This window comes from Hylobates moloch, unplaced genomic scaffold (genome assembly GCF_009828535.3).
Source record: "Hylobates moloch isolate HMO894 unplaced genomic scaffold, HMol_V3 SCAFFOLD_2, whole genome shotgun sequence".
NCBI classification, from domain to species: domain Eukaryota; kingdom Metazoa; phylum Chordata; class Mammalia; order Primates; family Hylobatidae; genus Hylobates; species Hylobates moloch.
Window position 1 is genome coordinate 136,719,497 of NW_026652277.1, and position 21,767 is coordinate 136,741,263.

The following is a 21,767-nucleotide window of genomic DNA, read 5'->3' on the forward strand; positions in this document are numbered from 1 at the left end:
AGCGGATCCAAGCAGGCTGCATTTAAGGATATGGAACAGAAACAATCAATTGTCTAAAACTATGTTTTCCAACATTGTAGCCATTAGTCTGCATATGGCTATTTACATTTAAACTAATTAAAATTAAATGAAATTTAAAAATTCAGCTCCTCAGTTATGCTAACCACCGTTCAAGCATTCAATAGCCATTTTTAGCTAGAAGCTACTAACCCGGACAAAGCAGATACAAAACATTTTCATTATCACAGACAATCTATTGGACAGTGCTGGTCAAATATAAATTTGGTGTGTGTTTGTTTTTAACTAAAGGAGTAAACACCTAAAGCTAGGGGGTAATTACCTGCTGGCAGTAGGTTTCTGGTGAAAAAAGAAACATGATTGGTTAGCATGGACCCAAGTGGAAGCATTAAAACGAAAGGAGGGTCTAGAAAAGCAGGTAGTTTACTTAAAAGTAAATACTAATTCTTTGATTATTAAAAATGATCATAAAATCAAAAACTAAGTTATTTGCTACATACTGAAGATTCGTAATGTGCAAAACCATATGCAACAGAATAAAGGAAAAACAAGGACACAACCTTTACTCTTTGTAAATTAACATTCCTAAGGAGACGGGATACACAGACAGACTGACGTTATTCTTTCTGTGACCATGTTTTTTCAGAGAATGAAGTGGGGGATGCCAAGATTTCAGTCTCTGTCTGAGGAATACCAGTAGGGCCAGGAAAAAGGATAGCCAAGGAATTGAGGTCTATTGTAAATCATTTCTGCAAAAGCATGAGGTTATGAGCTGTTATACAAGGCAGATACCTGAGCTCACACTTGGCCCAGAAGGATTTAAACATCACCTCTAATAACAGCAAACACCAAACTCGGAGTGACCAGGGAAGTAACACAAGTTTCCTCACCATTTCAAAGGCAACTTCAAAAAGTGGTAAATATGATGGGGAAAGAATCATAAAATTCATTCATGAAACATTCATTGAGTGCTTAACTAATGTAAAGATTCTCAATATGTCCATCAAAAAGAGCACGTCATCTCACAGCATACTCAAGTAAATAACAACTGGGGACCTGTTTTCTGCTGTGGCTTAAGTGAATACGTGTGTGTGCATGTGTGTGTCTGTGTGTGTTGTGGTGTTGCCTATGTATGTAACAATCTTTACCGAGAGATTGAATTGGTCACATAAATCAAATAAGATAATTTTTAGATTTGAGGACAACACTTAAAACGGCAACAATACAGGAGGTTATTCTAGACTGTAGAGGACAACACAGGAAACCAAGAAGGTCCACTAGGCTGATAAAAAGACAGTAGACGGAATAAGAAATAAGGGTTGCTGCTGGATGATGTAGAATAAGGCACATTGGAGCTATAAGTTTACATTTGACTTTGACATGAAGGATAATGGGATTAGTCACTAATTGTGACTTTACTGAAGTATGTGGATACATATATTTGATTGGAAGAGGAGAGACTAGAGGTGAATAAACTACTAGCAGCAGCTTAGAGTAGATTAATTCTGAAATAACTTATGTTGGACCAGAGTTTAGGCCACAGAGATGGACTGAGTACAAACTGCATTAGCTACAACAGTTTACAAGCATCTGGGAAAGGAAGGGTTATTAAATGTTTTCAAAGAACATTAAGAATTAGAAACTTTGGTTTTAACAATACTGTAGTTACTATGTATGAGCAGTAACTTTATTTGTAATGTTTTCCCCTTTATTGATTTTTAAAATCATAACACAATTAGATGCTTCCTGTAGGAATTTAAACAATATGTAAGTGGAGTATACAAAATAAAAAGAAAGAATTGCTCTTTCTCATCTCCAGTACCTCCTAATCCATTCTCTTGAGGGAACCATTACTATTAAAATTTGGTATTTGTTAAGATATTTTGATATTTTGGTAAAATATACATTATTAGTGTGTATATAGGATCATAGTATTCCTATTGTTCACTATATATTCTTTTTACTTAACATTATATAATAGCCATATTTTCAGTTTTCACCATGGCATGATAGTTCATGATCCTAAGGGACATTCTTTAGATTATTGTTCTAGCAGAACTGTTGCAGTCTTAGTTGATAAAACATCATCATTCAACTGCCTCATCCTAATTAAAGAACATATAGCACTGCAATTACCATCTGTAACACAGCACTAAAATTTTCTTTTTAAAGTATCCTTTCTATTAGAGTCAAAATAACAGCTAATCTGAGGTTAAACATAGTGCTCCTAAATTTATTATCCACATATGAATTTTCTTATATAATATGACTTACGACACTTGTAAAGCTGCATTTATTTCCTTGAGTAGCTCGTTAGTCTTATTAAAATCTGCCCGCATGATATTTTTCTCTCTGAGGTGGTATGCTGTCATGACATCCAACTCTTTTTCAAGTCTCTTGTTTAAATCTTGTTCATGCAACCTGTTTGATTTATTTTTAGTTAAGAAAATGTTATTCTGAAGTCAAGCTTTCAAAACTTTCTATTATTCTACCAGATTTGAAATGGTTTTTGGTATAATATATAGAAAATTAATGTAAACAGCCTAAATTAAGCTACTTACTTTCTGCTATAAGCTTCTGGCTTTGTCAAAGTTGTCTCCTTTAATGCTTTTTCAAATAACATTTTAAAAAGAATTCAGTTAATTATATACAATTTCCAACGTGAATGAATACATGTACATCATTCAAGATATAAACATTTCATCTGTGTTCTAGATTATAATATAGTCATCAAATAAAGTAAAAAGTGGTCTTCAATATTTTACTAGAGAGGCAGTCTAGTCACAAAAATAGGCATAGATTACTAAATATCAGCACAACAGTTTTTCAGATGACACTGCATATTCTTTCTGTTTTACTTAATGGCATACCTTATCTGTTGGTTAGATTCACTTCGTATTCTGAGAATTTCTTTCCCCTTAAATTCCAGTTCTTTGGTTAGGGCACTTATATTCTCATGAAGGTGCTGAACCTCCTTATCCAATTCAGAGATGTGATGCTCTCTGTGTCTTAATTCCTCTTGTAGATCTGTAATTCTACACATGTGCTCCTTACTCTGTAAAAAAAAAAAAGAAAACGTAATTTTTAGAAGTTTTCTACATATTTGATTTCTGTGTTTATCTGCGGGAAAGAAAATGACACACTGGAATGTCAAATGTAATCATTCTGACATTGCTTCTTCAAAAGCAAACTGCTGAAACGAGAAAACCTCAAGGCCTCTTCTCTTTCCACACATATAAGCGTGTATATGGATATAGCTTCAATAATGTCAGGTTACAAAGAACCCAAAGGTCAAAGGACATCTCCCTCATTTTACAGATGAGGAAACCAATACCCAAAGATTTATAATCAGTGGCTGCGTTGAGATTACAACACAGTGCTCTTACATTCTCAGTAAGTTTTACATGATTTTGAAGAATAATTGTGGCACCACTGCCTATAATCTAAAGAGAAAGCGCATCTAAGGAGGCCCTCCTAAAACACACACATCACATGGCTTACAAAGCAGACTTAGTTTAGTGCTGCTCTAGCAGTTATCTGACAGTTAAGCTCCCTTCTGTGATCGTGCCACTCCACTCCAGCCTCAGTGACAAAGCGAGACCCTGTCTCAAATAAATAAATAACTAAATCAAATAAAGCTCTTCAATATAAATAGAATGTGATAACTAGTGGAAATAAGTTATTACAAAATAATTTTCAGAAAATTATGAACATTCAATCTATTCAAATTTAAGAAATCATCAGAGTACAGAATACCCTTACTTACCTGTCTTCTGCTGATGTCTATGCTTCTCTCTAATTCCATTTTAGCAGCTGCCAATTCTTGATGATGATTATGCCGTAACAAATCAATTGCAGCTGCGTGTTGATGGTTGAGTTCTGAGCGCAAGGAAGCTAGAATTGCAAGGCAAAAACACGTTTGGCACATTTAAAAAATATTATCAATACTTTAGATAAAAATTATAGAAGTAAAAAATATTATTTAAAAAATTAGAACACTTGTGTTTGTCCATTAAATTAATAGATTATAAACTATCACAAATTTAAATATTATAGACCACAATATACTATCATGAATTTAAAGTTAATGTAGCTTTGATGAGGATATAAAATACTTCAAATGTTTAAGTGGATCAAGGTATTTTTATACATGCTTTCAGTATGCAGGTAAAGTGCTAATGGAGATGAAGTATTTTTAATTCATCTCTTTCACTATTAGAATAATGAAATTTGGTCAGGCACGGGGGCTCATGCCTATAATCCCAGCACTTTGGGAGGCCGAGGTGGGTGGATCACCTGAGGTCAGGAGTTCGAGACCAGCCTGATCAACCTGGTGAAACCCCATCTCTACTAAAAATACAAAAAATTAGCAGGGCATGGTGGTAGGTTCCTGTAATCTCAGCTACTCAGAAGACTGAGACAGCAGAATTGCGTGAACCTGGGAGGCGGAGTTTGCAGTGAGCCAAGATCACGCCATTGCACTCCAGCCTGGGCAACAGAGTGAGACTCCATCTCAAAAAAAAAAAAAAAAGAATAAAATTTTAGAGTTTAATGGTACCATAACAAATATTTAGGAGGCAACTTCTCACCCAAATAAGAATTCTTCAAAAATATCCCTAAAGGAGCCTGGCTGGTCAATGTTCTTAGTGATCTGAAGGTCATCACCTTCATTTGAATTTGGAATTATTTCATACAGTCCATAAACATTTATTGAATGTCAGGCACTATTCTAAGGGGGAATGAAATATGACAGTATCTCTATAACTGCATAGGGTTGAAGGGAAGACATTAGGCCAGAAAACTAAGTAGGATATCAGAGGTGACTATTAGGTATGATAAAAGCACAGTAGTGCAAGAACCCAAATTTTCTAGGACAAGGAAACTGGGGAAGGGAATTGTCACAGTAACTGTCTGAAAGACCAAGTAGGAGTTCTCCAAGTAGAGAAGGAAAAAGCATTCAGGAAGAAGGGATACCATATGTAAAAGCAGAAAGAACCTGGTCTGTCTGGCAAACTATAGGAGGGTTGGTATGCAGGAGGCCACAGTGCACATGGTCACACTGTAAAGAAAATGGAACCTAGTGGGAGAAAGTTTTAGTACAAAATGCTTTTTATTTTAACCTAAGGCTCATAGTTCTCAAACTGGGATATGTGTTGTGGTATGTGTGAAGAAACTTGATCATCTTCTGAAACATGAATTTTACTTGAAGATTTTTAGAAAATCCATTAATTATATAAACAGAGATTTAAGTGAGTAAAATACACATTTATCAATTTTAAAGTGAAAACATGAGACTTCAAAGACAAGCTGTGCTTGTAGCTAGCCAATTCAGGCTCCTCTTGAGACTGCCATGTAAAGCATAAGTTGTTTCCCCTGGTGTTAAGGCCTTTTTCAGTGGGAAACCTTGACACGCACTAAGGTAGGACATGAGGAATCAATGAAGGATTTGAAGTGGGTTATCATACGGTGAGCATTACAAAGTTTATCCTGACTGGAGTCTAGAGAGTGTACTGCAGGAAAGGAGATCTGCAAGGTTATGGCAATAATCCCGGTGAGAAATGATACAACCAAAACCTAAGTATGGCAGAGGACCAAAGAAGAGGAAACAAATAGAAGAAATGTTTAAGAGGAGGGAGTAACAGATAGAACGTGGCAGTGAAAGAAAAAAAGTCAGCCGGGTGTGGTGGCTCACACCTGTAATCCTAGCACTTTGGGAGGATGAGGCGGGTGGATCACCTGAGGTCAGGAGTTCAAGAGCAGCCTAATCAACATGCTGAAACCCCGGCTCTACTAAAAATACAAAAATTATCCAGGCGTGGTGGCAGGCTCCTGTAATCCCAGCTAGTTGGGAGACTGAGGCAGGAGAACTGCTTGAACCTGGGAGGCAGTGGTTGCAGTGAGCTGAGATGGCATCACTGTATTCCTGCACAGAGTGAGACTCTGTCTCAAAAAAAAAAAAAAAAAAAAAAAAAAAGAAAAAAGAAAAAAAGTCGATTGTGACTCTCATTTTCCTGGTTTTGGCAAGTGTGTAAACAGTGATACCATTAATTAGAGTAGGAGGTACAGGAATATAGACACATTTTGGACTATGGGAGACAGTGAGTTCATATTTTTAAATGTTTAGTATAAGTTACAATATCTAACAATGCGTAGGAAATAGAAACCTAAGGTACAAGAAGAGAGGTGTGGTCTAGAAATGATTATGTGGAATCACCAGCACATAGATGGTGGTTGTGACCATGGATGTGGATGCAATAAACCAAGAAAAGGCTGAAGACCAAAAAGAGACCAGAAGGCTGGGGGCTTACTGTGGTTTAATATGGTTTCTCCCTTCTGAAACACATGTTGAAATTTGATTGTTATTGTGGCACTGTTGGGAGGTGGGGCCTTTAGGAGGTGATTAGGTCATTAGGAGGGATTAATGGCTTTCTTGCAGGAATAGTTAGCAAGCATAGGAGCTCTACCCTCTTTTTTTTCTAGTGCTCAGGCCCTCTTTCTGCTTCCACTTTTCCACGAAGCTAGGAAGCAGCACAGGGCCCTCACCAGATGTGGCCAGCCACCTGATCTTAGACTTCTCAGCCTCCAGAATCATGAGCCAAGTAAACCTCTTTCCTTTATAAATTAGCCAGTCTGTGGCATTCTGCTATAGCAACAGAAAACAAACCAAGACAGAGCTGAATCCTGGGAAATACTAATATTTGATGGATGCATGTGGAAACAGGACAGTATATGAGATGAAGGAGTAGACGTCAGAAAAGTAGGAATATAGTAAGTATAGTATATTATTATGAAAACCAAGGAAAAAATACTCAAGAAGGTTTTGGTCAAAGGGCTCAAATGTTGAAGATAGGGCAAATAAGATGAAAGCTAGTAAGTGGGAATACTTTGGATTTGGAAGTTCAAAGCTCAGTGGTGATCTCAGGGAGAGTAGTTTCAATGAAATGATGGGGATAAAATGTAGAATTGAAGGATCTCAACAAAGGACTGGTATCTACAATATACAAACAACTCTTAAAATGCAACAGTAAAATATAAACCATCCAATTAGAAAAGAAGATATACAAATGGCAAATGAGCACATGAAAAATGTTCAATATCATGAGCCATTAGGGAAATGCAAATTAAAACCAGAATGAGTTATCACACATTCCTATCAGAAAGGATGAAATATAATGACAACATCAAATGTTGGTGAGGATGTGAGCAAAATTTATATGATGCTAGTAGGGATGGAAAATGGTACAGTCACTCTAGAAAATGTTTGGCAGTTTGTTACAAAACTACATATGCAGCTGCCATATGACCCAGCAACCGCACTCCTGGGCACTTATCCCAGAGAAATGAAACTTATGTTTCTATGAAATTTGTACATGAATGTTTATAGCAGCTTTATTTGTAACAGGTAAGAACTAAAAGCTCAGGTGATCTTTAACGGGCAAAGGACAACAAACTACGGTGGATCAAAACTATTGAATACTACTTGGCAACAAAAAGAAACAAACTGTTGATACACACAATAACCTGGATGACTTCAGATAATTATGCTGAGTGAAATAAGGCCAACCTCTACATGTTAAATATTGTTGGGTGTGGTGGTTCACACCTGTAATCCCAGCACTCTGGGAGGCCGAAACCCGTAGATCACTTGAGGCCTGGAGTTTGAGACCAGCTTGGGCAACAATGGTGAAACCCTGCCTACAAAAAATACAAAAATTAGCTGGGTGTGGCAGCACACACTTATAGTCCCAGCTACTTAGGAGGCTGAGGCAGGAGGATTGCTTAAACACGGGAGGCGGAGGTTTCAGTGAGCTGATATCACACCACTGCATTCTTAACCTGGGCAACAGAGTGAGACCCTATCCCTTCTCCCCAAAAAGGTTAAATATTGTATGATTTCATTTATAGAATTAGAGCATTCCTAACCTGACAAAATTATAGAAATGAACAGGGTAATGGTTGCCAGGTGTTATAGGAGGGGAGGACTGGGAATATAGGTGTGGCAACAAATGAACAACATGAGTCATCTTCATGGTAATGGAAATGTTCTGAATCTTGACAGAATCTTTGTCATTATACTGGTTGTAATACTGTACCAGAGTTCTGCAAGATGTTACCATTGGAGGAACTGGTTAAAGAGATCTCTTTGTAGTATTTCTTAAAACTGCATGTGAATCTACTATTATTTCAAAATAAAAGTTTTTTTAAAGACCCAAAACTCTTCTTGTCAACAAAGACATATTTTATTTATTTATTTATTTATTTTTTGAGACTGAGTTTTGCTCTCGTTGCCCAGGCTGGAATGCAGTGGTGCGATCTTGGCTCACTGCAACCTCGGCCTCCCAGGTTCAAGCGATTCTCCTGCCTCAGCCTCCCAAGTAGCTAGGATTACAGGCATGTGCCACCACACCTGGCTAATTCTGTATTTTTAGTAGAGACGCAGTTTCACCATGTTGGTCAGGATGATCTCAAAATCCCAACCTCAGGTAATCCACCTGCCTCAGCCTCCCAAAGTACTGGGATTACAGGTGTGAGCCACCGTACCCGGCCAACAAAGACATATTTAAACCATGTTTAGTGGAGCATATTTCAGTGGACTAAACAACAATAGTTCCAACACTGGGACTGTTTTTGCCTGCCCTCACAAAGCTGTGGAATGTGTATTCCCTTTTGGCCACATTTCTACCTCTACATTTGACTCCAATTCCTGTGCAAAGACAGGGCAGTAGTTTATTTTTTAATTCTCCTTGCTCAGCAATCTCTAGCACCTGAACAGGTTTTTCACAAATCTTTGACAAATGTCTAAATTTAATCTGATTTTCATGCTAGCAGTCATAGTGGGTTTTAAAGGAGGAAGAGGAGAGCTTTAACGACTTGGTCTGGGACTCCCAGCAACATTATCAACGAGAAACAGGGTCAGATGGCTTTCCCTTTGAGGCCCAAAATATTGCCAACATTTCAGTCTTCTTTGCTCCAAATTCCTACTTGGAAAGAGTGTACCACTGAAGTATGACAACATGTTAAAAATATTAGCATAATTTGGAATAAAGCCAAACAGAAGGAAAATGAGATGGTAAGAACAAAAAGTTATTGAATGACATAAAAAACAAAACCCAAAAGAAATCTTTAAATACATATCCAGTTTTTCTTCAAAACTCATCTCCTTATAAAAAGTAATGATATGAACATCTCATAGGTAGAAATCTCAAAGAAATATATACCTCAGCAGAAGAGTCAGACCTAATACTGACTTTTCCCATTAAAACAAAATCTTGAAGTATAAAAAACCATATGACCGGCCAGGCGCGGTGGCTCACACCTGTAATCCCAGCACTTTGGGAGGCTGAGGCGGGTGGATCACGAGGTCAGGAGATCGAGACCATCCTGGCTAACACAGTGAAACCCCGTCTCTACTAAAAATACAAAAAATTAGCCGGGCGTGGTGGCGGGCGCCTGTAGTCCCAGCTACTCAGGAGGCTGAGGCAGGAGAATGGCGTGAACCCCGGGGGGGCGAAGCCTGCAGTTAGCCGAGACCGCGCCACTGCACTCCAGCCTGGGCGACAGCGAGACTCTGTCTCAAAAAAAAAAAAAAAAAAAAAAAAAAAAACCATATGACCATGCAGTCTAAGCACATGTGGCTCCATGCCCTTTCTATTGGGCAGTGATTGATGTCTGGGACACCTCAATGTCCTGAGTCCACTTAGTCCAAAAAGGACAGATTAGAGTACCAGCAGTGTTGTTTGCATAGCTGGAGTACAGAGATTGCTGAGGGGAATTCACTTCACTGTTTGTGTCCTGCCTCTTCATCTGGTAACTTCAAATAAAATATGCAGTACACTTAGATATTCATTTTGATGTTTCAAAATTTTTAAATAAAACTTGGTGATTTTATGTTGAATTTAAAAAATGTTAAAAATGTACATATGAATATGACAAGATTGTAATCTTTACAAAATACCAAGCATAGCTTTTCCTTCATCTTCTAATTCAAACCGAAGAGTCTGAAGTTCCTGTTCCATTTCTATCCGGAAGCCCTCCATTGACTCTCTGTGTGCATCTTTTAGTGATTGAAGCTCTGCAGAATGCTTCTGTTGTAAATGATTTTCAAGAGCCTAGAACAAGACAAATTCAAATTATTATGCTAGACTATAGGAAGGAAAATGCAAACAAAATAGAAAACAGTTACTAAAACTCAGTTATTATTTAAGAAATACAAAATGTTTTAGGTTCATTTTCAAGAAAACTAATCACAAGATAATCAACATTAGAAAAAATAATTAGGGTCATTTCAGTAGAATAAAGAAATCATCGTGAAACCAGTTTGATTCAATGTATTTTGTCCATATATTGAATGGGCTGGGCACAGTGGCTCACCCTTGTAATCCCAGCAATTTGGGAGGACAAGGTGGAAGGATTGCTTGAGCCCCAGAATTCAAGACCAGCCTGGGCAACATAGTGAGACCCTGTTTCTACAAAAAACAAAATTAAAAATTAGCCAGGCATGGTGGTGTGCGCCTATAGTCCCAGCTACTCAGGAGGCTGAGGTGGGAAAATGACGAGTCTAGGTAGTCGAGACTGCAGTGAGCCATGATTGTGCTGCTGCACCTCAGCCTGGGTGACAGAGTGAGACCCTGTCTCAAAAAATAGAAAAAAAAAATTTTTTAATTTGAAGACTAATTATTATTAGGCTGTTGGATTACATTTGAACGTATGTCACATAAAACTTACTCTTTGCTCCTTTTCCTTTTCCTCTTCCATAGTTTGAAATGCAAGGACATGTGCTTCTTTTAATGATTTGTGTCTTTGCTGATGTTGCTCCTCTAATTCTTCAAGCTCTTGCGTAAGCCGCTGTCGTTCTTGCGTAAACTGGGCTTGCAGTTGTTGCAAAGAAGTCTGAGACTGGGAAAGCTGTATCTCCAGATTCTGTTTCAGCAAGGAAATCTATGCCCCAGAAAGGTACACAATGAAGAATAAATACAAGGCATAGTTCACAAACTACCCGTCAAAGGGGGAAAAGCATTTCAAAGATATTAACGATAGTAAAATAACTGCCTTAATGTTTCCATTTAAAATGTTCTAAAATATATCATAAAAATAACCATTTAATATCACCATTTAAAATTCTACTTTCTGTAATTATTCTGAAAATAGTTTAGTTATGTTGTTTATAGACTGTCTAAAGAACACCGCAGCCCACATTTAGAATACAATGAATATCTATCTTAAGTTTCAATAAAAATTCATAATATGAAATAAAAACACAAGACAACTAACATATTCATTAGGTTATAGTCACTTTGAGGAAAGAGTATGTTAAACCACTTATTTGTAAAGTAGTAAAGTGAAATAGGACTGTGTGCTCTGAGTTAAAATCCTAGCTCTGTCACTTGTTAGTATCAACACCTCACCAGGCTATGTTACTACATATAGCTCACTTTGAACAGACTCTGGCATGTACTAAGCATTCAACAAATATTCGCTAAGATTATTTGAGAATTAAAAACCTACTCTTTAAAAGATACATCAGTTCATAATTTAGAATCATTATGTAAACTTTTATTTTTTATTTAACTCAAAGTTATTGCAAACCTTTAAGTTTTTAAAATGTCTCAAATGTCCCACAATCTTTTATTCAGCCATTATAATAATGTCAGGTGCTTTTCTTTCACTATGGAAAACTGATTTGTCACTCCTTTTGAAAACAGACATCAGCCTCAACATGTCTGTATCACTTCTAGATGTCTTAATATACTTAGAATTAAGTATTTTGGTAAGAATAAAAACATAAAACGGGTATATGTATGTATTATATATGGTCATATATGCATTTGATAAAACCATTTAATTGACCTATTTCTATTCTCATACACAGGATATTGTAACTTGAAACTACATAACGGTATTCTAAAAGAAGTCTAAATCTAAGAGGAACTTAGGAGAACCAGATACAGAGTTGTAAAATGTGTTCCATAAGCAACTTAAAACACTCTATGCTTTGATATACTGGTAAAACAGTTTCTGCGGCCAAAAAAGCCAATGAAAAGAGGAAACTTTAAAGTGAGTTTTTGTAAATGGGAAAATACTCTCTTTAAATTGATGGGAGGCAGACATAAGTTGCCTCACATGCCTCACAAAGAAAGGTACCTGGGAAAGAAAGAGAAAGGGTGGGGAATCACTAGACATGCAAAAGAAGAATGGAGGAAAGAATCATTAATTGGAAAAAGGAAAGGTCCAAAGCAAGCCACCATATCCCTTTAAAAAGCAGCAGGAACGGTCACAGACTGTAGTGAGCTTAGGGTGATGATTAGCCTTCCAGAAGGGTTCTGGACAAAGTTATCAATCAGAGTTATAAAGATTAGTATATGGCTTTATGGAAACAGTCAAGCACTGGTGAGAAATCATATAAACAATCTAGGTTTAATCTGTTTTAATGTATTTCCAAATAAGTGACTCCACCTGTTGAAACTTTATGAATTCTGCTTATTAATTTCTACAAAAACCTAAGGTTTCAGAGATTATTTTAAAGTTTTGAAGCCAAAGTGAAACTGCAACCCTCTGATACCAGATATCACAACTCCTTATACCTCTAAATGGCAGCAGCACCCACGACTTACAGACTGAAATAAATCCTGCAAATGTGAAAATGTGATATGTGCATAAGAATCTCACAGCCACAGCTAAGGCCATACTTGTGGAATATGATAAATTATACCACATGACTTCTCACCATTTTATGCAATGCAAATCAGGATAAAATAAATATTGAAGACAAGCTAGAAAGAAAAAATAAACCATAAAAGGGTAACAAGAACAAAAACAGACATTTGTGAACACTGATTTGCAACTGGTAGAGCCATTCTCTTCCCAACAAGTTGGTTCTTGAAATAGAGAAAGCACCTACCCCCTCTCCTTGGAAGTTCAATCCTAGTCCCAGCCTAAGCATGGGGACCCATGGGACTGCCTTTTTTGTTTCTGAGGATAACTTGTTGAAATGTATATGGGAAAGTTGGTAAGGGTGTGTCACATGCAGAATGACAATATTCTCAAAGCTATTATTACTTGGCACCTGACCAAATGGGGATTAAAATCTACCCAGCATTCTGCTCACCAAGCTGTCTGCCCTGGTACAGATCTGTGTCCATCCAAAAAGAATGGACATGTTTTTCTGCTTTGCACAAAGGTGCCATATAGGCTAGCAGTGGCCCTGGATCCTATCCTCAAATTTAGTGTGTACCTCAATTAGTAGGAAACCAATCAGCTTACAGTGGTGTTTCTTATTTTCTGCAATACCTACTTCAAAAGTCTGCTGAATCGACAGACCTCTCATATGTTAATGTGACTCACATTTGAACTATTAACAGATGAAACTTATGAAGAAATGCAATATTTAAAGTGAATGACTGGAAGTACCACAGTGTATAATAGTTACATATTTAAAATCTACAGTTTTAAATTTCTCCAGCTAAAATAAAATACACTTAAATATTTTACATTGTAATATACTTTACCTTGAAAGAACTCCAAAATAGTACTTTCCATCTCAGGATATGTGATTAATCTTTCTATCTACACTCAAGAAAATAATATAAACTATGTGCAGAAAGATATGATCACGCAATTTAGTGTTCAAATATACTTAGATATTCTGTATTCTTAACTTTGAAAGCACATCAAAATAATATTAAGGCCATCGAAAATCTTTGAATTCATGCTCAAGACAGTAATGTGAATTATATGCAGAAAGCCTTAATCATGCAATGCAACATCAAAATTTATTTTGCTCTTTTTAAAAACAAGTTAGCAAAATTGCAATAAATAGCCTTTATTCAGCATGAAAAGTACATGGCACTTTAAAAGAAAATGAGCAAAGCAATGTAAAGTGAACTAATTTTTATAGCTATAATTTAAACAGCTGAGTTTAATATAATCAATAGAAATACATATTAATGTAAAACTTTAACTCAAGAAAAAAACCTCTGCTTTAAAAGGTTTAGGCAATTTTGATAAGTATTTTTATTACAGAATTATTGAATATCTAGAAAGGCATGTGTTGAATAAAGAATGAGAACAAGTAGTTGCTTCAAACTATATATTATATTCAAATTATGTAGTGCACGGTATTAGTTTCTATACACTTGTTAAAATTTATAAAAAATTCTATTTCTTATTTTGTTTAAATGAACCAAAACAAATTTTATTTCAGAAAATAATTTAATCTTTAGTTTTTAAATTCTTAGCATAGCAATTTAGATATGAAATATATAATATATTCTACTGGTTGGTAGGTGACAGACATTTTAGAGACAATTTTAAAGGTCAAACTGCACTGATAGTAATTGCCACCTTCTGTCTCTACCATTTAAAAAATGACTGTCTTTTTGAAAATAAAGTTTTACAGTCTTTTTGAAAATGGAATATTAAAGTTTTATAAAAATTTCAAAAAGAAAAAATTAAAAATATATGGGCTGGGCGCGGATGCTCATGCCTGTAATCCCTGCATTTTAGGAGGTCAAGACGGGTGGATCACCAGAGGTCAGGTGTTTGAGACCGGCCTGGCCAACATGATGAAACCCTGTCTCTACTAAAAATACAAAAAATTAGCCGGGAGTGGTGGTGGGCGCCTGTAATCCCAGCTACTCAGGAGGCTGAGGCAGGAGAATCACCTGAATCTGGGAGGCAGAGGTTGCAGTGAGCCGAGATCGCACCACTACACTCCAACCTGGGTGACAAGAACAAAACTCCGTTTAAAAAAAAAAAAAAAATCTGGATATATATATATATATCTCTACATCTAGATAGATAGATAGATAGATAGATAGATAGATAGATAGATAGATAGACAGACAGACAGATAGATATATGTCTCACTGCAGCCTCAACCACCTGGGGTCAAGTGATTCTCCCACCTCAGCCTCCTAAGTAGCTGGGACCGCAGACATGTACCAACTAATTTTAAATTATTTGTAGAGATGAGGTATCACTCTGCTGCCCAGGCTGGTCTTGAACTCCTGGGCTGAAGTGATCCTCCTGCCTCAGCCTCTAAAAGTGCTGGGATTACAGGCATGAGCCGCTGTGCCCGGCCTGCTTTTTACAGACCAGTTTCACAAAGATTCTGTACCTCTATTATGGTGTTTGTGGAAAAACTCTCTCAAAACAAAAAGTGAAACATCAAATCTGAGGTACTGGGTATGACAGAATGTCAATATGAGACATGTCATTAATTATGTACATCTTACCTACAACCTTTGGTTTTTGATGCAATATTGGTGTTTTTTTTCTTCAAAAACCATTAGAGTCTTGTTACCAAAGTGAAAGAATACAGAAAGTATACAAATGATGTGTCCTCAAAATAAAGCATGTCTTGAGATACTAAACGTAATCTGTGATTCTCAAACCTGGCTGTGTATCAGAATCATCTCTGCAGATTTTCATAAAGACAGTCGCCTATGCCCTGATCCCTTGAGATTCTGATTTAGTAGGTCTGGAGTTGGGCCCAGGCTGCCTAAGATATGTTTATTCCTATTTATCAAAGTAAAAAATGGTTCGTTATGAAAATTTTAAAAATATAGGAACATATAAATAAAAGGGAAAAAGTCCTTCATTCCCTTTCCTCACTCAATCCCTGAGGGTAACTGGTGTTAATATTTTGGTATGCATTACTGCAGACTGTAATGGTTTAGGTCTCTCTTGATATAATTCACTGTTTTGTTTTCTTTTGCTTTCTTACCTAGATCATGTGTAAATGGCTAGATGATTTTACCAAATGCAGAGAATATATCTGATAAAATGCTGGCTATGCCTTATATACAAAAGTTACAGAGGCTCCAGGGCACACCTCAAAAGATCAGTGCTTAACGTCCATAGCAGCTGAAACAGAGACCCCTGGAGCAGCTGATGGGGACAGACATCCTACATGTACCACATAGAGAAATAAACACCACTTCAAATGTGAAACCATGAGAGTATCCTGACTTGCAGATGTGGATGAGGTGGTTTTCACACACTCAACTTTATATAGCTTCTTCCAAGATGAGTATGCCAAGGGACTTAATGATGTTTAATAATTTTTCCAGTAGAGGGGCCAGCCAGTTTGTGTTTTTGTAGTTTTGCCTTCCCTTCAAAGTGGCATTTATAAGGTACTCACGATATTTAGATATGACCCATTCCTTTTAATAACCACATAGACCTCCTAGGGCTAGCACTGTCCCTCACTTCTACAACAGCTGTTCTCCCTCTTTCCTTTCTTCCCAGTTGGCTGAACACCTGGGTTTGTTCAGGGATTAAATGGAAATCTCTGGAAGGTAAGCCCCTCTCGTAGCACCTACAGATGAATTACGACTGGGACAAGAAAGTAATCTAATTCTAAAGTATTAATATTAACTCCAATCCTTTCAAATATATACAACATTAAAAACTGCTAGCCTATCAGTCTGAGCAGATCTCAGGAAAAAAACTGCTAACTGCGGCTAAGCAGAGGACAGTAGGAATAACTTACTATTATGCCAATGATTTAATGAAAATGGTCATGTAAAATGTTTAAAGGTGCTCAAATATTTTAATTATATGATTTATTTTTCTTCTTTAATCACTAATGTGCTATTACTGAGGAGGCTAGTTAAGAAAAGTAAATTTGGCCTGGCGCAGTGGTTCACGTCTGCAATCCCAGCACTTTGGGAGGCCGCAGTGGGCGGATCACGAGGTCAGGAGATTGAGACCATCCTGGCTAACACGGTGAAACCCTGTCTCTACTAAATATACAAAAAATTAGCCGGGTGTGGCGGCGGGCGCCTGTAGTCCCAGCTACTCGGGAGGCTGAGGCAGGAGAATGGTGTGAACCCGGGAGGCGGAGCTTGCAGTGAGCCGAGATTGCACCACTGCACTCCAGCCTGGGCGACAGAGCGAGACTCCGTCTCCAAAAAAAGAAAGAAAAGAAAAGAAAAGTATATTTAAGCTCAAATTGTGGTCATTTTGAAAAAATTCTGAATTGTTCTTTTTTTTTTGTATTTTCTAAGATGTATAAACTGAATTTATTATTAAAAACCACCACAATGCTTCTAATGTCCTTAAGATACTTGTGGAACATGTCCTCAATCATCCTCTTATTATTAACTAAAACTAACTAGAAAATATCTATAAAGGACAGATGTATCAATAACAGTCACTTGTTTTTGAATGTGCTAAGCACTGAACCTTGTATGGAAAGCTGGGGTACATACCATGTACAGAGGGAGTGGGCAGGTGCTCACCCTGCAGAGCACAGCACTCTGACAAAGTCATGTTTTGTTGTGGATGATGACAGAGTAAAAAGGTGATCCTCAATGACTATAATGTTATAAAAGAGATTTCACTGTGTTACCAGCCCCTTTTACTTTTTGTGTAGGAGATCAATCAAGGCACTTTCATTCCAGTTATTAATAGGCAATTTCAATAAGGTGGTTTTTGTTTAATGAATAAAAAGTACAACTGTTAAAGAAAATGTGACTGTGCTGTCACAAATATTCTAAAGTATAATTCAATTAATTTTTAAAATAATCATATCCTGTTTGGGTTCTTATTTCTATCCCAATTAGCACATATGTCAAAATGTCTGTATTGGTATAGCGATCATGCCAAAATTTGTACTATGTTCTATGTAACTGCTAAAAACAATTTCTAAATATAGCCTATTTCAGCAACACTGAGATGTTTGTTGTTTAAGAGATGAAAGAAAATGCTGCTAAATGTATTTGCATATTTTAATTATTTTTTACATAGAAAAAAGACTGAATATGAAAACTAGGTAAAATTTTTATTTTCTTGCATAGTAGGAAAAACTTAGCAGGTATGAGGAAATAGTTTCATTCCAGAAGTATCAGAATTTCACAGGACATCTCTAGGCTCAAAGCTTTGATTTCTCTAGGGCTGGCACTAGTAAACTACAGTCTGTTTTTGTAAATTGTTACTGGAATACAGTCATACCCATTCGTTTACATACTGTCTATAAGTATTTTCACACTACAATGGCATACAGTTTCTGTCACAGAAACTGTCTGGCCCACAAAGCCAAAAGTATTTACTATCTGGTCCTTTACAGAAAAGTCTGCTGACTTCTGCCTTAGGACATCAAGAAAAATATTCAACAATGTTCAATTCTCTGTCATCTAATTTTAAGGGACAAGTTGAGTATGGGTTTAGTGTGAAAATAAATCTCACTTTTTCTTGTGATATATAAAGAAAAATTTTTTTAAATGAGTGTTAAATGGAATATTATTTTGAAGATGAATTTCTGCATACTTGAGTGTACATAAGAGTGATTATTTTGTCAATTCTTAGGAAAGAGATTTACTCTATTTTGCTTTTCATCTGTTGATAATTATAACATTACAATGTATAAAATATGTTCTAAATCCCATAAACCTTCATAACAATCCAGTACTTTTAAAAAAGGAAGTCACTAATGCTAGTTTTTCAAAAAATAAACTAGTTTAACAACCGAAAAAATTTTACATTTATTTCTATTTTTATGAATCAACTAGTTAATAGTTTTTCAAAAATATTACTATATCTTTCAAAGTAAACATAAAAATGAAATTTATGCCTGAGATATAAAATCTCAATTGGCTTTATAATAAATATATGTTTATTAATACATGTGGTAGATGTATGCATACACAAATGAATGACTGAAAGTTAGAAGCTTTTATTACCCATACACAAAATATATCTTACTGAATGTCAAACAGTATTTTTTATACAAGTTGAAGCTTTAAAGCAGTGATGTTGTTTATGCAAAATGAAAAGTGCAACATGCCCTTGTGTACAAATTGTAAGTGCCGCTCACTTACATTGTTGATAGATTTATGCAAAGCTTCACCCAGAGAGTGCCGCTATGAAGAAAAGATCACAGGAATAAAGGGAAACATTCAGAAATCAACTAAGTGAAAGAAAGAGGAATAAGAAGGGAGAGTAAAACACAGAACATTAATTATAATGTGCTCAAGAGAAAAGTTGAAAACAGTTCTAAGAAACAAACTAAACAAAAAGAAATTAAAGACACACAGTCTAAATTATCTATAATCCCTTAAAACAATGTCTGATATATTTGTGGGCTTGCAGAGTTATCTATACAAACTACTAAAGGTAGGCCATATAAATCAGAGTTCATTTTAAGAGATGATGGTTATTGAGGGACCTAGAGGGGATATTACTGTTCTAAATTCCTCCCAGAAAGCTACAAGATAACTATTCAAAGCATTATGCCCACTTTGCTGTAGGTTCATGGAGAATTTCTCTTAACAGAAATGAGCTGTGGTGAAAACCGCAACACTAACTTGACTGACCATATAATTTGGGAGCCAGAAATAAATATGAGATAATCACTAGAAATTAAGGATTTAGTAATAATCTGATTTTATATTGGGAGAAAGGGAGACATGCTTATATCTTTTTAATCCTATTTCCTAGGATATATTTGGCAAAATTATTTACAACGTAGGCTCATTTTTCAGAAGTTCATTGAAATTTTAAGTTGATACACCATTGGAAAAACCTACATACCCCTCCCTCCTAATATAGGGGAAAATGAAAATATAATTTCATTTTCAGTCACCTCATTTTTTTACCTTCCAAAAATACAAAATGGTATTTTAAATTTATATTGCTAATTTAAATGGAAAAATTGCTTTAACATGGTTTTTACCCTGGACATGATTTTTTTTTTTTTTTGAGACAGAGTCTTGCTCTGTTACCCAGGCTAGAGTGCAGTGGCACGATCTCGGCTCACTGCAAGCTCCGCCTCCTGGGTTCACGCCATTCTCCTGCCTCAGCCTCCCAAGTAGCTGGGACTACAGGCGCCCACCACCGTGCCCGGCTAATTTTTTGTATTTTTAGTAGAGACAGGGTTTCACCATGTTAGCCAGGATGGTCTTCATCTCCTGACCTCGTGATCCGTCCACCTCAGCCTCCCAAAGTGCTGGGATTACAGGCGTGAGCCACCGTGCCCAGCCTGGACATGATTTTAAGTGATAAACCATTGGAAAAACCTACATCCTCCCTCCCTCCTAATATGGGAGAAATGAAAATATAATTTCATTTTCAATCACCTCATTTTTTACCTTCCAAAAATACAAAATAATATTTTTTATTTATATTGCTATATATTTTATATTTATATTGCTAATTTTCAGAAAGAATGCAACTTTCTTTTGTTTTCATTTTTTGCACATTGTAATTATTTCTTGAAGTGAATCTAAAGATAGTTTTTATTGGAAAATAATTTTTACTAACAACTTAGACTAAGATATCCAATGATATAACTTACTAAAGTTGCAAATATAAGAGATAAAAAGATTAATTTTCTATGATTACTTCATAACTTCTCAATCTCAACTTTCTCATGCTTTATGTACATCACTAGTTAATTTTACTTTTTTCTTTATTCTTTCTCATACTCATAATATTCTTTATATAATAATGAGAGATTTAACTTCTCCAGACTTCACAAAACTTAAGAAAATTGGAAGAACTTTTAGTTGTAATATTTTTACATCTTTTTATTTATTTATTTATTTATTTAATTAATTAATTTATTTATTTTGAGACAGAGTCTTGCTCTGTCACCAGGCTGGAGTGCAGTGGCGTGATCTCAGCTCACTGTAACCAAAGCCTCCTGGGTTCAAGCCATTCTTCTGCCTCAGCCTCCCGAGTAGCTGGGATTGCAGGTGCCCACTACCACGTCCAGCTAATTTTTGTATTTTTAGTAGAGACGGGGTTTCACCATGTTGGCCAGGATGGTCTCGATCTCCTGACCTTGTGATCCTCCGGCCTCAGCCTCCCAAAGTGCTGGGATTACAGGCGTGAGCCACAGCACCCAGCCAACATCTTTTTATTTCTTAGGACTGATGTCCTAGTACTAGAAGTTAACCTAAAATTTATACCATTTACTTATGAAGTAGATTTTATTTTCACTCTTTAAGGTGTCATCAGACAAAATATGTATGTTATTTAAGATTCCTGAATTATTTGATAAATTAGAATATGCCAAATCAGAGTGACATGCCAAATCATCCCTTCCCGAGGTGTAGATTTGGGGCTTTATATGACAGAAATGTATTTGAACATTTGAAATCTAAACTCATATGGTCACTACCTCTGTTCACACCCAGTTGCAGGCCATGAAAATATTGAATCCAATGGGTACAGTGCCCAAGCTGTGACCTCAAGTGAGCTTACATCACAGACCTGGCATGGCAATTGGTAAAGGCATAGTAGTGGTGCTGGGTGGCAATACCACTGTTTGTTAATACATAACTGAAGTAAGCTTTTTCATTTAAAAATACCAATTAGGCCAGGCATGGTGGCTCACACCTGTAATCCCAGCACTCTGGGAGACCGAGGCAGGTGGATCACTTGAGGTCAGGATTTTGAGACCAGCCTGGCCAACATGGCGAAACCTCGTCTCTACCAAATATACAAAAAAAAAAATTAGCCAGGAGTCATGGCACACACCTGTAATTCCAGCTACAGCTACTCAGGAGGCTGAGGCGAAAGAGTCGCTTGAACCCGAGAGGTGAGGGTTGTAGTGAGCTGAGATCACACCACTGCACTCCAGCGTGGGCGACAGAGTGAGACTCCGTCTCAAAATAAATAAATAAATAAAAAATTAGAGTACTATTATGTTCCAGAACACATCCTAAGTGCAGGGTGAGATACAGAGTTGAGTAAGATAGTAAAACAAATGTACAAAAATTTAAAAAAGGAAAAAAATAAGTATT

At 36.4% G+C, this 21,767-nt stretch overlaps 1 protein-coding gene across 10 annotated transcripts in view; it reads right to left on the reverse strand.

Moving 5' to 3' along the window:
• The window catches only part of FAM184A (family with sequence similarity 184 member A), a 122,397-nt gene that overhangs the window by 12,648 nt on the left and 87,982 nt on the right, over positions 1-21,767 (reverse strand). For 8 of the 10 annotated variants that reach the window (XR_009212480.1, XM_058435532.1, XM_032157831.2 and 5 more), the window contains exons 10-14: positions 10,744-10,956; positions 9,974-10,127; positions 3,785-3,912; positions 2,889-3,073; positions 2,293-2,439 (exon numbers count right to left, since the gene is read on the reverse strand). Coding sequence is in view for 9 of the 10 variants with exons in the window: in XM_058435532.1 (XP_058291515.1) it covers positions 2,293-2,439; positions 2,889-3,073; positions 3,785-3,912; positions 9,974-10,127; positions 10,744-10,956 (827 nt within the window). In the remaining variant the exon portion in view is untranslated. The remainder of the gene's footprint in view (positions 1-2,292; positions 2,440-2,888; positions 3,074-3,784; positions 3,913-9,973; positions 10,128-10,743; positions 10,957-21,767) is intronic. The other 2 variants (XM_032157868.2, XM_032157852.2) reach the window with 1 other exon arrangement.